Source organism: Onychostruthus taczanowskii, unplaced genomic scaffold (assembly GCF_017590055.1).
Source record: "Onychostruthus taczanowskii isolate IOZ18803 unplaced genomic scaffold, ASM1759005v1 scaffold84, whole genome shotgun sequence".
Classification (NCBI taxonomy): Eukaryota; Metazoa; Chordata; class Aves; order Passeriformes; family Passeridae; genus Onychostruthus; species Onychostruthus taczanowskii.
Genome location: NW_024506332.1, coordinates 532,372 through 546,274, shown reverse-complemented (window position 1 = coordinate 546,274; position 13,903 = coordinate 532,372). Strand labels below are relative to the sequence as shown.

The following is a 13,903-nucleotide window of genomic DNA, read 5'->3' as shown; positions in this document are numbered from 1 at the left end:
GGGGGCCGGGAGAGCCGCCTCCTTCTTTTCTTTCTCCTCCTCCTTCTCTTCCTCCTCCTTCTCCTCCTCCTCCTCCTCCCGCCGCGCTCTCCCCGCCCTCTCCTGTGCTCGGCGCGCCGGGGGCGGCTGTAAAGTTGGGCGTGTGCTGGGGAGTTTTGGAGCGTGTTTGGGATCGAGTTCGGGAGGCAGGAGCGGGGCCAGGAGCGGGGCCAGGAGCGGGGCATGGCTGAGCAGCCCGGGGCGTCCGGCCCGCGGCTCCAGCGCGGGGCTGCGGCGGGCGAGGCGCGGCGCTGAGCAAGCCCCGAGCCCCCGAAAGCCCCCGAGCCCCCTAAGCCCCCCGGGGCCCCGGGATCCCCAGACCCGCCGGCATGGCTCGCTGGATCCCCACCAAGCGAGAGAAGTACGGGGTCGGTGAGTGCCAGCCGGGATGCCCCGGACCTCTGCGCCCCTTCCCATCCCATTCCCCCCTTTCCGTGCCTTCCCTCTGTTCCGTACCTTCTCTCCCACTCCGTCCCATCCCTTCTCTTCCATCCCGTCCCTTTCCCTCCTTTTCCTTCTGTCCCTTCCTTTCCTTTCTCTCCCATCCCCTCCCGGAGCCTGTTCGTGCTCTGCGCATCCCTTTCCGCTCCTCCGCCGGTGCCCGCTCCCCGAATCCATCGGGCTGTGTGTCCGGCGCTGTTCTCCAGGAATCCGTCAAAGTTCGGGGATGACTTTTATCGTTTTGCCTCTCCAGCATGTTTTACGCTGAAAAAAGCTCTAGCACAGCAGAAGAAATTTGCCTGCTGGTGTGCCTGGAAGGAGATGTGGTTGGAAAGGATAAAGAGGGTGTCATGGGCAAATTGAGGGCTCAGGGTGACGTCTTTGCCAGCGGCTGGAGATCTGGATTTAGGGTGAGGGATGGGGAAAGCTTGACTGGAAGTATGCCAGGCCAGGTTGGACTGGGCTTGGAGCAGCCTGGGATAGTGGAAGGTGTCCCTGCCCATGGCAGAAGTGAAACTGGAGGAGCTTTAAGGATCTTCCGACCCAAACCGTTCCATGGTTCTGTGATTGACACCTTTTACCTCCTGCTCTGTCCCCTGTTTAAAAAGGATTTTTCTGAGTGCTGGCTCACTTGTATCTAACAGGAACAGAACTCTGTGGTGTTGCTGATAAAATTCCGCTTTGCTTGAGAGTTTTAAACCCACAGTTTTGGGGTTGGTGGTGAGAATTGGGCAGGGAACATTTGGCAGGAAGCCACTTATGACACAGAGCTTTTGGTGATTTATGTTACTAAGAGTGATCTTCTGTGCCACTGGTGCTCAGCACTGGACTTCTCAATGTGAGAAAAAATTACCAATTTCGTGCTTGCAAAGTGTTCATCACCCCAGCTCCCATGAGGGTGTTCAGCGTGTGAGTTTGAAGGTGAAAAACCTCACGCTGCATGATTTTCACAGCGAATTTGAGCACTTCAGAGTGGCTGTGCAGGGAGGCAGCTCAGCTCCTCGCAGGAGCTGCAGAGACATTTTACACCGCACAGCCTTATCTGGTTTCTCCAGGTAACTGGCAGGGTGTGGAGTGCTGACACCCTGAACTTTGTTTCTTGCTGTTTATCCATGGAAGTGTGTACACGGCCCGCTGAGATTGCTGCGGGCACCCGTAACTCCCAAACTTCGGTGGATGATCAGATAACCCATATCCTGCCGGCTGACTGCTGTGCTGGTGTTTTCTGAGCACACCTTTGAGCAGGCTGTTCCCCAGCTCCGAATGGCCTTGGGCAGCAGATGAATCAGAGGCACTCCTCTGACTTCCCCTTTTATTTATTACCTTCCGGGGTGAGTTTTCCGTGCTGGCCTCAGCCAGCTGCTCCTTGTGACAGCTCCCCTCCCAGAAAGGGCACTGGCCTGACAGTAAGCAGGGTGGAGGGAAAAAATGCCTCTTCCTGCATGTTTCCACCCAAAAAGTGTGTGGTGGGATGTACCCTGTGGCTCCTGGGTGATCAGCTGGGTGAAAGAAAGGTGTTTTTTCCCCCCCAGTGACATGGGGGCTGTCCTGTACAGCTCTGGGGTTTAATTTGCAGCCAGGATTGATAAAGTTGATCCACAGGCAGTGGCAGAATTATTTAGGCACTGCCTGGCTTTGTCAGACTTTGACAAAGAGTCAGAGTTTGTCAGAGTTTGACTCACTTGCACTGTAATTTTGTCAGTTTGGTGTTTGCAGACTTGGTGAGTTTCTCATCTGCAAGTGTGTCCCGTGCTGCGCTCGAGGGCCCAGCTCTCCCTGCTTTGGGGTCACCTGGCAGGGGTTGGTGAGGTTTGAGAGGGAGGTTTGGGCTTTTGGGCTGGGGCTGTACCAGTGCTGAAGTGGCTGCAAGGACGGAATGCCCTGCTTTGTGTGGGGTGGTGACAAATCCCAGCCAGGCATGAAGTGCAAAGGCACAGCTCTTGTTCAGAAAGAAAAGAAAAGACTGAGGGGGAGTCTCACCAATCCATACAAACATCTCCAAAGGGTGCCAGGGTGGTGCCAGAGCCTTCCCAGTCATAACAAAACACAAGTTCCACCTCACCATGAGGAAGAACTTTTTCTGTGGAGGTGGCAGAGCCCTGGAAGGCTCCAGGGAGGGCCTGGAATCTCCATGTCTGGTGACATCCCAAAGCCACCTGGATGATTCCTGTGTCACCTGCTCCAGCTGACCCTGCCTGGGCAGGGGCTTGGACTGGATGAACTCCAGAGGTCCCTTCCATCCCTAAATAGTCTAGGATTCTGCAAAAGAGCACCCAGGTTGTAGCTGCTGGTGATCTCTGCTTTGGAAACTTCGTAGAGCTGTTTGGATTTATTTAAAACAGACCCTGGAAGTCATGGCAATGAAGTGGGGAATTCCAGGAAGTCAGCCGTGTGATTCAGTGTCACTTGTCTGATTTCTGCCCTTCAGAAGGGTTTCTGTCCTGGGTTAGATGTTACAGATCATGCATTGTGAGTTCCAGTGGATTTGCTGGGTTTAGTTCTGCCCTGAACTGGTTAAACTGGGGAGGGCTCCCTTCTCCACAGATGGCAGAGAGCTGAGTTTGGAGTGGCAGCAGCAGGGAGGGCAAAACTGGGAATTGCAGTTTTTAGGGAAGCAAACGTGAGAGACAAGCAGCTTGCAGCTCTTGCAGCTTCTCCCTCGCAGTGAGTTCCCAACCAAGTGACAGATGGGATTTGGGAGGGACAGAAGCACCACGGCTCAGCTCACAGGCAGCATCTCCTCCCCGAGCTGCAGGGTCTGCTGGGTCTGCCACAGCCTCCTTGCCACAGGCTTCTCCTCTGATGTTGGACTGAAGGAGCATCTTCATGGGAAGCTGATCAGTTCTTGGGCCACACTGAACAAAATAACCTATTGTGCTCATGTGTTTCTCTCAAAAAGGAGTTGTCATTTGCAGAAATCCTTTCACAAAGACTCCTTCCAGTCAAAAAACTGCTCTGAGGGAAAGAATACCTTAGTGAATTCCCAAGACTTTTACCTTTCCTTATCTATTTGTTTAAAAATTATTAACTTCAAGCATAAGGAACCAATAATGTAATTACTTTCTTTTTCTGCTGGCAGTAACCTGGATTTGCACTTTAACTCAAGTGCTGCACCTGGGTTGTAAAAGCAATTCTGTCATTGCTCATCAGCTGTTCTTCCCTTTGTGGCCTGAAGACTTAATGGAGTGAGAGAACCTGGAGTCTGTGGAATCTGAAATTAGTGTGTAATAAATCCATTGTAAACAAGCCACCAGGTCCCTTTTCCTGCCCCCTTTCTGCTGGAGTGGCAGTGCTGGGCCAGGAGCTGCCGAGCTCAGAGCAGAGCAGGAGTGGCAGTGGCACTGCTGGCTTTGGGGCCAGGCTGCTTTCCAGGTGTCTGCAGTGGTGATGGATCAGCACACCAGGTTCTTGTGGCCCCTCTGACTATGAACCAACAGGATGTGAAGTGTTTATTCATCCTTGTGCAGCCTGAGCTGAAAATGCACCAATTGTTCAGTGAATACACAAATCTGAGCTTCCAGAATCAGGAATTACTAACTCAGGTTTGCATGGAAGAGCTCTGAGATGTGAAAACCAGAGTAATTTGCATTTTGGTGAAGGTGGTGGCTTGCACCTGGATGCACTGGGAGGGCTGGGGGGATTCCATTGTCCTGAGGGAACAGCTGGAGCTGTGCCAGGGGGATTTTGGTTGGATTTTGGGAAAGGTTCTTCCCCCAGAGGGTGCTGGGCACGAGACTGCCAGAGCTCCACGAGCTTTTGGACACCAGGGATGCCCAGGGTGGGATTTTGGGGTGTCTGTGCAGGGCCTGGGGTTGGATCAGCAATCCCTGTGAGTCCCTCCCAGCTCAGGACATTCCATGATTCCTTGACCCTCATTTTTGGGGCAGTGTGGCTGTTCCACCAAGTTTGTGTGGTGAGACCTGGGAGATTACCCTGGAATTACCCCTGCCAGGTTTTGGTGGCCTCTCCCACCCCTGGCACCTGCCCTGGCTGGCAGGAGCAGAGCATTGAGCTGCTTTATTTGAAAATAAGCATTGAAATCTTTTCTTTGTGGCATCCCACTGGTGGTTGGTTCCAGTCATGGCTCAGGAATGGCAGCAGCTCCTCAAACACCAAGCAGGGCCTGCCAGCCCTGGGGGATTGATGGAGCAGGGAGGGAGCTGCAGGACCTGGTCTGCTCACTGTGGTTTGGTTTGTGGTGACTCCTGTGATGCCTTGGAGTGGCTGCCTAGAACAGGGGCTAGACAGAGTTTAAGTGGGTATTTTTAAATAATAAATATATTAATAAGAATAATAATGATAAATAATAATATTAATAATAAATAATATTAAAGGCTTCACCGTGGGCAGTCAGAAGCCTCCAAGGTGCACAGTGCTCATGAGTTTTTAGACAGGTATAAGTTTGGTCCATTTACATATCAGGGTTTAATTGTCCACTTACAGCTTCAGGTCATGAAGTCATTTACCCCCAGTTTGTTCCCCGTTCACTTCTGTTGATGCTTTTGGGGCCTGAGGCAGTAGAATGTCCTTGGATCTCAGGCCTGGAGGGATTGTTCTGTGTGTCCAAAATGTGAAGACAGTAACTGACACTCTCTCTGGAGCTCAGAGTTAGGAGTTTTCAGGATCTGGAAAATATAAAAGCTAAAACTCAAGGCATCACCTGGGCTGCTGGGCTGCTGAGCCATCAACTCCTGGCTCCCTGTCCCCATTCCAGGCACCTGCAGAGCTCTCCCCACAGACAGTCTGGGATCAAAGCCCTCCACACTGCTGGGAGTTGTGCATCCTGTCAAATTAGGGCAAAATCCATATTTGTCTCAACTTGTTCCTTGCTTTTCCCCCACCATTCCTGTTCTGACTTGGAGCTCACGTCCCCTGTTGTGCCTCTGGTTCCTTGCAGGGGCTCCAGAGGATGGAAAAGCCATTCCCCCCATTCCTGCTTAGAGCTGCTCATCCTCCTTCCTATGGACACAAACACTCTGCTCATTTCGCCTGCTTTGTTATCATTTATGGCTAAAAATCCTCTGATGGCAATGCCAACAGAATTCCCAGTGGGGAAAAGCAAACCCTTGGCATTGTCAACAGCAAAGAATGAATCTTCCCAGCAGATGACACTTCATTTCTGATCTAGTTTCCCAACTTTTATTGCTGTGTCTGCAGTTGATTTGATGTGAAATTTGGCTGTGCTGCTTCTTGTTTCCATACTCCTTTCTATTTTTTTTTAAATCCATATTAGCCAGGGTCTGTCTTCTCTTATTTTTGCTGATTTCTACTCTCTTGCTTAAGTCATTCCCTGTGAAATTAATCGTGTGGACTTCAAAGGCATCTCACTGCCATGAACAAGACTTGTCAATGTTCCTTATCTTGCTCTTACTTTGAAAAGAAATATTTCCCCAAGTGTTTTGTGACTTGTGGGTGCTTCAGTTTCTGACTGACATCAGCTTGGCATTCAGGAACTGTCCCACAGTTCATTTTTTGAGCAATTAAATCCCTTTATGGAGGCTCTAAAGAGGCATCCAGAGCTTGGGTGCTTCTGGAGCTTGGGCTGAGCTCTGTGCTGGTGATTAAATGTGGATTAATTGTTCTGAGGTGTCAAGAGATCACAGGAACCAACCTCCCCCCGAGCTGGGTGTGGGACCAGTGCTGAATTTCACACCAGATCTTCATTGCTCTTGTGGTTCTTCCTCTGGCATAGGGACTGTATGTGCCAGCACAACTGCAAATGCGAGTTACGCGAGGAAAAGCGACATAAACACTCAGGAATTGAGAAAAACGTAAATATATTGGTCAAGAAACAGTGACAGGGTACTAATGTATAATATTTTATTAGGATTATTAGGATTATTACTATGTGTAATAATCCTTATCATTCAGCTTTGAAAAATGCACACCCCTTCTACCTGCAGACTTTAATTGAAAATCTACATTTTTTGCTCTTCAGCTTGCACTTCACTTGACCACTAGGACATTTCTCTCAACTATTGCTTTTAAAGAAAAAAGTCCTGTTTCTGCCAGGACATTAAAGACACAGCCATGACCACATCAGCCACAGCCATAAACACATTTTCCCCTTGTTGCTGGAGCTGAGGGGATGTTTCAGGTCCAGTGCATTTAACTGCTGATGCCTGAATGCCTGAATTCCTGCCATGGATTTGGGTGAATTTGCCAGCAAACCTGTGCTAATAAAACCAGCCCATAAATACAAGTTACTGAACAGCTTTTTGGGCTGGCAGTCCGTGGTTGCCTTCATAAAGTGATGATGTTGCAGAGTTTTAGTTGGAGCAGTTGCTAAAATGATAAAAATGTCTTTTTGGTGCAGTACAGGCTGTTCTTCCCAGGGAGATCTCCCTGGACTGAGGGGGAAGCAGCATTTAAAGGATTCATTCTCTGGCAGCCTCGTTCAGATGGTGTCTGGCACCTTGTCACAGAACACAGCCAAACCCAGCAGTGCTGCTCGTGCTGTGGGGAGCATTCTGTGCTCACTGACACTGAATTTTTGGGAGGTGTTGGTGCAATCCAAGAGCCCCTTGTCCTGGAGGGTGCTGAGTCTGAGCCAAAAGTTCATTAAGGTGCAGTGGAGATAACGATTCCTGCTCTTGGGAAGTCTGGAACTTTGATCTTCCATGCAATAAAGACATTTATGGCTTCAGCTCCAAAGTTCTGAAGTTCTAAGAGTGGCTCAGAATGTCATGGACAAATAGTGGCCAGTTAGTTCTGGAAAAATGTCTTTTTAATTTTTTTAAATTATTTTTTGGCTTATTTCACCTGATTCTTGCAGCAGTTCCATTCTCCTACTCTGACAATGCCATGGGGGCTTCAAGCTGCAGAGAGACAGAGTTTGATGTAAAGGAATAAAGTAGGGAAGGCTTCAGTGGTTAATTCTTCATCTCCTGACATCTCAGGCAGTTTAATTAAAACTTACTGCAAATTTTGGAGCAGTTTGTTCTTCATTCTTCCTGGCAACAAAGGAATCAACATTCTTGTTTGGCTTTTTACTTCCAGTGTAAGACACCCCACTCCCTGCCAAGATTTTCTGCTCCTCATTTTAATCCTGTTCCCCCATTTCTTGTTCCCTGGGATAGGTGGCAAGAGAAAAATGCCTTGGAATTTGCATTTCTCTGGAAATGAGAAGCTGTGAACCAGTCTGTCTGTGCAGTGCCCGTTCTCTGGTGGGCTTTGTTCTGCAGAATGGGATCAGTGAGCCCCAGGCCATTGAGGGAAGGTAAATCTGCCCCAAAGTCCACCTTGGGTGAGCAGAACTGGAGGTGCAGAATTGCAATCCTGTTGTTCTGCATGTCAGAAATTCTCCTTGTGTTACCCCTGCCAGCTCCAGAGAGCTCTGAGCTTTCCATAAAGGGTTTAGTGGAGCTAAAATCTTCCTCAGCCCTGAATCCCAAATTTCTGCAAATGGGCTCAGCCACACTACGAGTTCTTTCCTCAAACCGTGGGAGAGCTGCTCTGTCTCCTCCTGAGCCTGGCTGTCCAGGGGAAGGTGTTGGAGCCCTTGTTACAAATTCCCAGGTTTGACTCGGGGGGTTTGTCAGCAGCTGCCAAGGGGAGTCCCTCAGCCTTAGCCTGGGTTTGCTGTTGCTTGTGTTGATGCCAGCAAGGGACAGGCTGGAGTTTGAGCTCAGGGGACTTTCTGGTGAAGTTCAGCCCACAGGCACTGTTGGACCCTGTGCCCGAATGTTTCGCTCTTAAACCCCTCATTCTGCCCCCTGCCTGCCCCTGCAGTGTGCAAACAGTGGAGCTCAGGGTGGGAGTGCTCAGCTCAGGGTGGGAGCACTCAGAGCTCAGGGTGGGAGCACTCAGAACTCAGGGTGGGAGCACTCAGGGTGGGAGCACTGAGCTCAGGGTGGGAGCACTCAGAGCTCAGGGTGGGAGCACTCTCAGCTCAGGGTGGGAGCACTGAGCTCAGGGAGGGAGCACTCAGAGCTAAGGGTGGGAGCACTCAGGGTGGGAGCACTCTCAGCTCTGGGCAGGGGCATTTCCAAGTTTTCCTACTCCTGCTTTGATGTTTTGCCCAGTGAGAACTGGGACAGTAATTTCAAGCCAGTGGCAAATTCAATTAATTCTTTTGAAAGTGCCACATGCTTTCAAGTTGGAAATGAGCTGAGCAGTCCAATTTATGGAATTGTGGGGTCTTGCTTTTACAAATCTGCCAGAAAATTTCATTGGAAAAGTTATTTTGTTGTACTTAAAGTACCCAAGCAAAAATTGCACTTTCAGCTTGGAGGAAAAAAGGTAATTACAGACAGACTTGGTAAAATCCAGTTGCAGTTGTGTGGGTGTTATAAACAAACACTGCATCTTCACAGGCTGTAAAAATGAAAATTAAACCAGAGGTTGCTTTTGTGGAGTTGGATTTCAGAGCTGGTAGGGGTGTGCAGTTACTAAATCAGAATTAGTGCCACGGTCCTGTGGGGTATAAACTCCTTCTTGTGGAGGACACAGCCCCAAGAATGGCTTTGTGTTCTCCCAAGTCTCTTTGTCCAAAGGAACAAAGGAAAACCATAATAGTTGAGGTGTGTTGAGTTGCAGTGATGCCAACAAGCTGAGCTGAGCACAAACCAGGTTCTGCCCCTGAAAACCACAGGCCGTTTGTTTTGTGGTCATGTTGGAGAAATTGCATGGGGTCAGGGAGATTATTTGAAGTGTTTTAATGCATTTTTGGGGGAATACTGATCCTTCAGTCTGGGTGTTGGTGCTGGGATCCCAGAGAGGCAGAGCAAAGCTGCAGGGTTTGGAGGACAATAACATCAGCACCTTGAACCCTGACAGGATGCCTGGCAGGGATCACCAGACCTGGAACACTGCAGCCTTCAAAACTGTTTGAGGCTATGCTTCATTATGTCTCTCTCCTTTTCATGTTCAGACACTTTCAGGGAGGTGCTGCTCTCACTGGGATGCACTGGGAGCAAAAGCTGGGGCATTCCCCAAACCACAGCCTGGGGAATCACAGGATCAGGGAAGATCAGATTGGAGGAGACCTCAAGGATCATCTGGCCCAACCCTTCCTGGCCAAACCCTGAGAAGCACCACAAACAGATGCATCAAACCTGATAAAATTTACAGAAGTGTTACAAGAGGCTTGCAGGCTGTTTTTCCAGCTGTGTCTCTGCAAAGGGAACATTTCCTGGTGTTCCAAGGGGACTGGAATTGCAGGTCTGGGTGTTTTGGTTTGTTCTTTTTCTGAAATCATGGCCTAGATCTGGTTGGGTACTGTGAATTCAGGAGCAGCTTGGCTCCTCCACTGGCATCACTGATTTATTTCTCCTCTGGCTCATAGCACTCCCTCTTGCTCCAGACAGGAGCTGAGACAGCTCATGTAGATTAATTCCTTATCTGAGCTTAAAACCCCCAAGGGCCCTTCAGAGTGAAAATAATAAAGGAAATGGAGAGGCCAGTGAAGAAAATGACACAGCAAAAGGTTTGTGTGTGAGTATTCATTGAGTGGAAAATAAACCAGAGTGTCTGTGAGGGTCAGAGCACGGGAGCAGCTGAAGTTTGGCTCCTTCCACCCCCAGCACTCTCAGAGACAAAACAGTTTGTGCTGGGGTGAAATTGTGCTGGTGCCCAAATCTGGGTGTTTAGGGTGTATCTGTGTCCTGTGTGCAGTTCAGATGCACTCTGAGAAGTGAATAGTCTTTATTTTTACATAGATGCCGTGGTGTAAACACGTTGCAACAAATATTTGAGGGTAAGGCAACTGCTGGGGATTCTGCAGACATGAAAATACAGATATTATCTCTTTTTTTTTCCTTACAATCAGGGTATCTCGTGCTTCAGCAGTTCCGAGAGATCTCAGTTTGCCTGATCTGGATCTGGGAAGCTGTAATTAAAATCCAGGGACTCATTTGTCCCTGCTCCAGAGCTCTGTTGTGGAGCTGCCTGTGGGTTTGGGGGTGTTTAAAGCCATAAGAGACCATGGGATCATCCCATGGGAGCCCTTGTGTGACCTTGGGAAAGCCTCCCCATTCCCATGGGCTGGGCTGTGAGGTTGTTTTTCCTAAAGCAATCCAGGCTTTAGGAGATTAAAGCATTGAGCCCAGGATCTGATCCAGCCCCGGATGGGGAGTGAGACAGGATTAGTCCAGAGATGACGAGGGCGTGGCTGGAAGCCTTCCCTGCTCCCAGATCTGGGAATCAGTTCCATTTGGGCTGTTTGGTCAGGACAGAATCTGCAAAACCTCTGATTATTTGCCGGGCTCACTCCAAGATAATCCATTATTCAGGGGAAATCAGGGACATCTTTCAGGCTTTGATCAGGTGTGCATCGAGTCCTTGTCCTTGGCAGGTGAGCAGGGGACACACTCATTTGGGTTTGGCTCCTGGAGCAGTCTGAGGTTGGAAGTGTTGGAAGCCTCTTGAGGGCAGTGGCTCTTCCTGCTCTTCTCCTGGTTCCCAGAGAGAGGGTGAATGGAAAACCCAGCAGTTACAGCACCCAGATTAGAAAGGGCACATCCCATCCTCCTGCAGAGGCAGCTGATGTCATTGCCCAGATGATTTAATGCTCATTTTTGAGATAACCCAGTTTAAAAATGTTGAGTGCATTCATTGTGTGTGGTCAGCCTGGACCAGTGAGTGCACAAGGTGCTAAAGTCATAAACCCACAGAATTCCAGGGATTTTGGGCTGGAAAGGACCTTAAAGAGCCTCTCATTCCCTGGGCAGGGATAGTCCACCTGAGCTCCTCAGAGGCTGGACTCTGCTGTCTAAGGGTGGCTGTTAATGAAAGCATTTCCAGCTGCATAATCCCATTAAATCTGAGTCACTGACATCCCAAATGCTCAGCACTCACTCAGAACTTTTGGAGTTGGTCTGAATGGCAGCAACCACCATCCAAGAGTGGGAATTTTTTCATAACAGTGACTAAATGTCCGTATTCCCAGTGTTGAACCATGAATTATTTTTTTTTATTTTGAAGCAGAAAAGTAGCCTGACATCTAAATCTTAATTATGCCATTCTCAGTTTGTCAGACACAAATTCCTGGGAAGTTACCAGAATGTTTTTGCTCCATACATAAAAAAGACTTTGTTCCTCTGAAGAATTAATTCCTTGGGTAGTTCCTTGTTTTTTAAATAAAGCCACTGTGTTTTTGGCTGGATCTTGGCACCGGGGACCATCCCAGGCTCCTCCGAGCGGGGCTGTCCTGCAGAAAGGCCATTCCTGAGTGCTGCAGCAGAGATCAGATCGCTCTGGTTCTGTGCTGTGGGGTTTGGTGTGGGGCTGAGGGATGGAATGAGCTCCTGCAGGGCCCTGAATGGAATCCTTTGTTCGGGGGAGCAGCCCCAGCCCCTGCTGGCAGAGGGGAGGGCAGGGGGAGCAGGACGTGGCATTTGGACAGGGTTGTTGTGTCTTTGTGCTGGGTGGGGCAGGGGGGGTTCAGAGCCAGCTCAGAGATAATGGATCTTGCAGGGGCTCTGTTTTCCAGGCCAGTAATGCACATTTCAAGTGCCCTCGTGGAGGGAAAGATTCCATTTCCTTCTGATCTGAGTTACACAGAAATTGTGTGTGACAGTTGCTGCTTGCTTCTCTTTGCATTTTGAGGCGTTTTAGCCCAGCTTGGCCTTTAGGGCAGTCTTGAATAGGAATGAATCTGTGGGCAAAATGGAATTAACAGAAGCATGGAATAATGGAATGATTGGGTTGGAAGAGACTTAACAGCTCATCCCGTCCCACCCCTGCCATGGCAGGGACCCCTTCCCCTATCCCAGGCTGCTCCAGCCTGGCCTTGGACACTTCCAGGGATAGGGCCACACACTCTGTGGGAACTCCAGGGAGGAATTCCTTCCCAATATCCCACCTAACCCTCCCCTCTGTCACTTTGAAGCCATTCCTCCTGAAACGCCACATCTGTCCCTGGTCCCACCGAGCCCAGCTTCCATGAGCTGCTCACAGACCTCTTGCACACTGAGGCTTCTCCCGGGGCTCTTGCACGAAGAGGAGCTCTGTGGGATTTAAAGTGTGTTTTGGGGGTTTTCACCTGCAGTAGAGCTGTACTTTTGTTTTTTTGTGCCGTGCCTGGCGCTGAGGCCGTGTCCTGTGCGGGTGCTGCTGTGGGTGCCGTGACTCGGGGGTGCCATGGCTGGGCTGGTGGCCCAGGGCAGTGACAGGGCCAGACTTGCTCCCTGAGCCACCCTCCTGAGCCCTGGGGAGCCCAGGCTCTGCCAGCTTCCCTTTGCCGCTGTGCAGTCCCTGGTTTGGGGTGACTTTGGGGCAGAGCATCCCCCGAGGTTGTGCAATGCCCTCAGGGCTCCTCCTCCAGCCCCGCTGAGGAGTCACCCTCTGCCCTGGAGCATGAAAATTGCTGCTTATCTTCACCTTCTGGCCCTGGCTGTGCCATAAAATCAACTGCTCATGGAATTATCTGCTGCCCTTTCCAATCCTGATGGATTCCATAGGCTGGGTGCACTTGGAAAACACATTCTTCACCTTTTAACCAAACTGAAGCACTAAACCAGACACAATGAGATGTTGCCGCCGGTTGTGCTCGAAGAAATGATCATTAAACAAACCCAGGCTCGTGTTTTCCACCCCTACCTCCTTATTTGGATTAAATTTCCTCAATTTCAGTGCTGCTTTTCATCTGGGATGATAAAAGGAGCAGGATCAGCACTCTGAAGTGAATTTCAAAGGACAAAATCACAGCTGAAGTTTAGCTCGGAGCAAAAAGACTTAACTTCAGATATTGCTGCAAATTTGAATACAAAAGTCCCTGTATTATTTTTCCTTCTTCCTTTCTTGCTGCTCTGTCAGGATTTAAGTGAAGGGGTTTTATTTTTCCACACCATGCCCATGTTTGTGCTGTGAAGCTTCCTTTTCCTTTCAAGTCAGTGAGAGGTCACGGAGGGGGCTCAGAGCACAAATCCCTGCAGATGGGATGGCTGAGGACTGCTCGGACTTCCAGCAGCAGGAAACATCACTTGCAACCAGCAAAGTTCCCAGGGAAAATATGCCAGCAATTTGTCTTTTATAATCTTGTACAAGAGCACGAGGGAGGACGTTTCAGACAGTGACCCTCTGTTCTGGCTTAGTTCAGTCTGGCACGGCAAGGAAAGATAAAATTGACTTTTTTTGTTGGTTTTTTTTTTTTTTTGATGTGGGAGTTCCTCCAGGTTGTAAATGCTGCATGTTGGGATGTGAAACCTGCCTGGTGGAGCAGGCAAGGGGAGAGCAGGGGTCAGCTCTGTCTTGTGGCTGCTGTGATCTTTGGGAAGGGGAAGGAACGGCTGCGTCCTCCCTGGTGCTCTTTGGGCTGAATTAACTCTGTGTTCCCACAGAAAGGCTGGGGCTGTGTCCACCCACCTTTCCCTGGGCAGCAGTTTATGGGAAAAATGCAGCCTGGTATTTGTATAATGAGTGATTGTCCCAGAAAAAGCCGGGGCATGTGGGGATTGTGTGTGGGAATCCCTGGGTGTGGCAG

General features: G+C 49.7%; 1 protein-coding gene across 1 annotated transcript in view; it reads left to right on the top strand.

Moving 5' to 3' along the window:
* Positions 1-225: 225 nt before the first annotated feature.
* The window catches only part of DOCK5 (dedicator of cytokinesis 5), a 73,714-nt gene continuing 60,036 nt past the window's right edge, over positions 226-13,903 (top strand). The window contains exon 1 of the mRNA XM_041424723.1: positions 226-411. Within this exon, the coding sequence (XP_041280657.1) occupies positions 369-411 (43 nt within the window). The 5' untranslated portion in view covers positions 226-368. The remainder of the gene's footprint in view (positions 412-13,903) is intronic.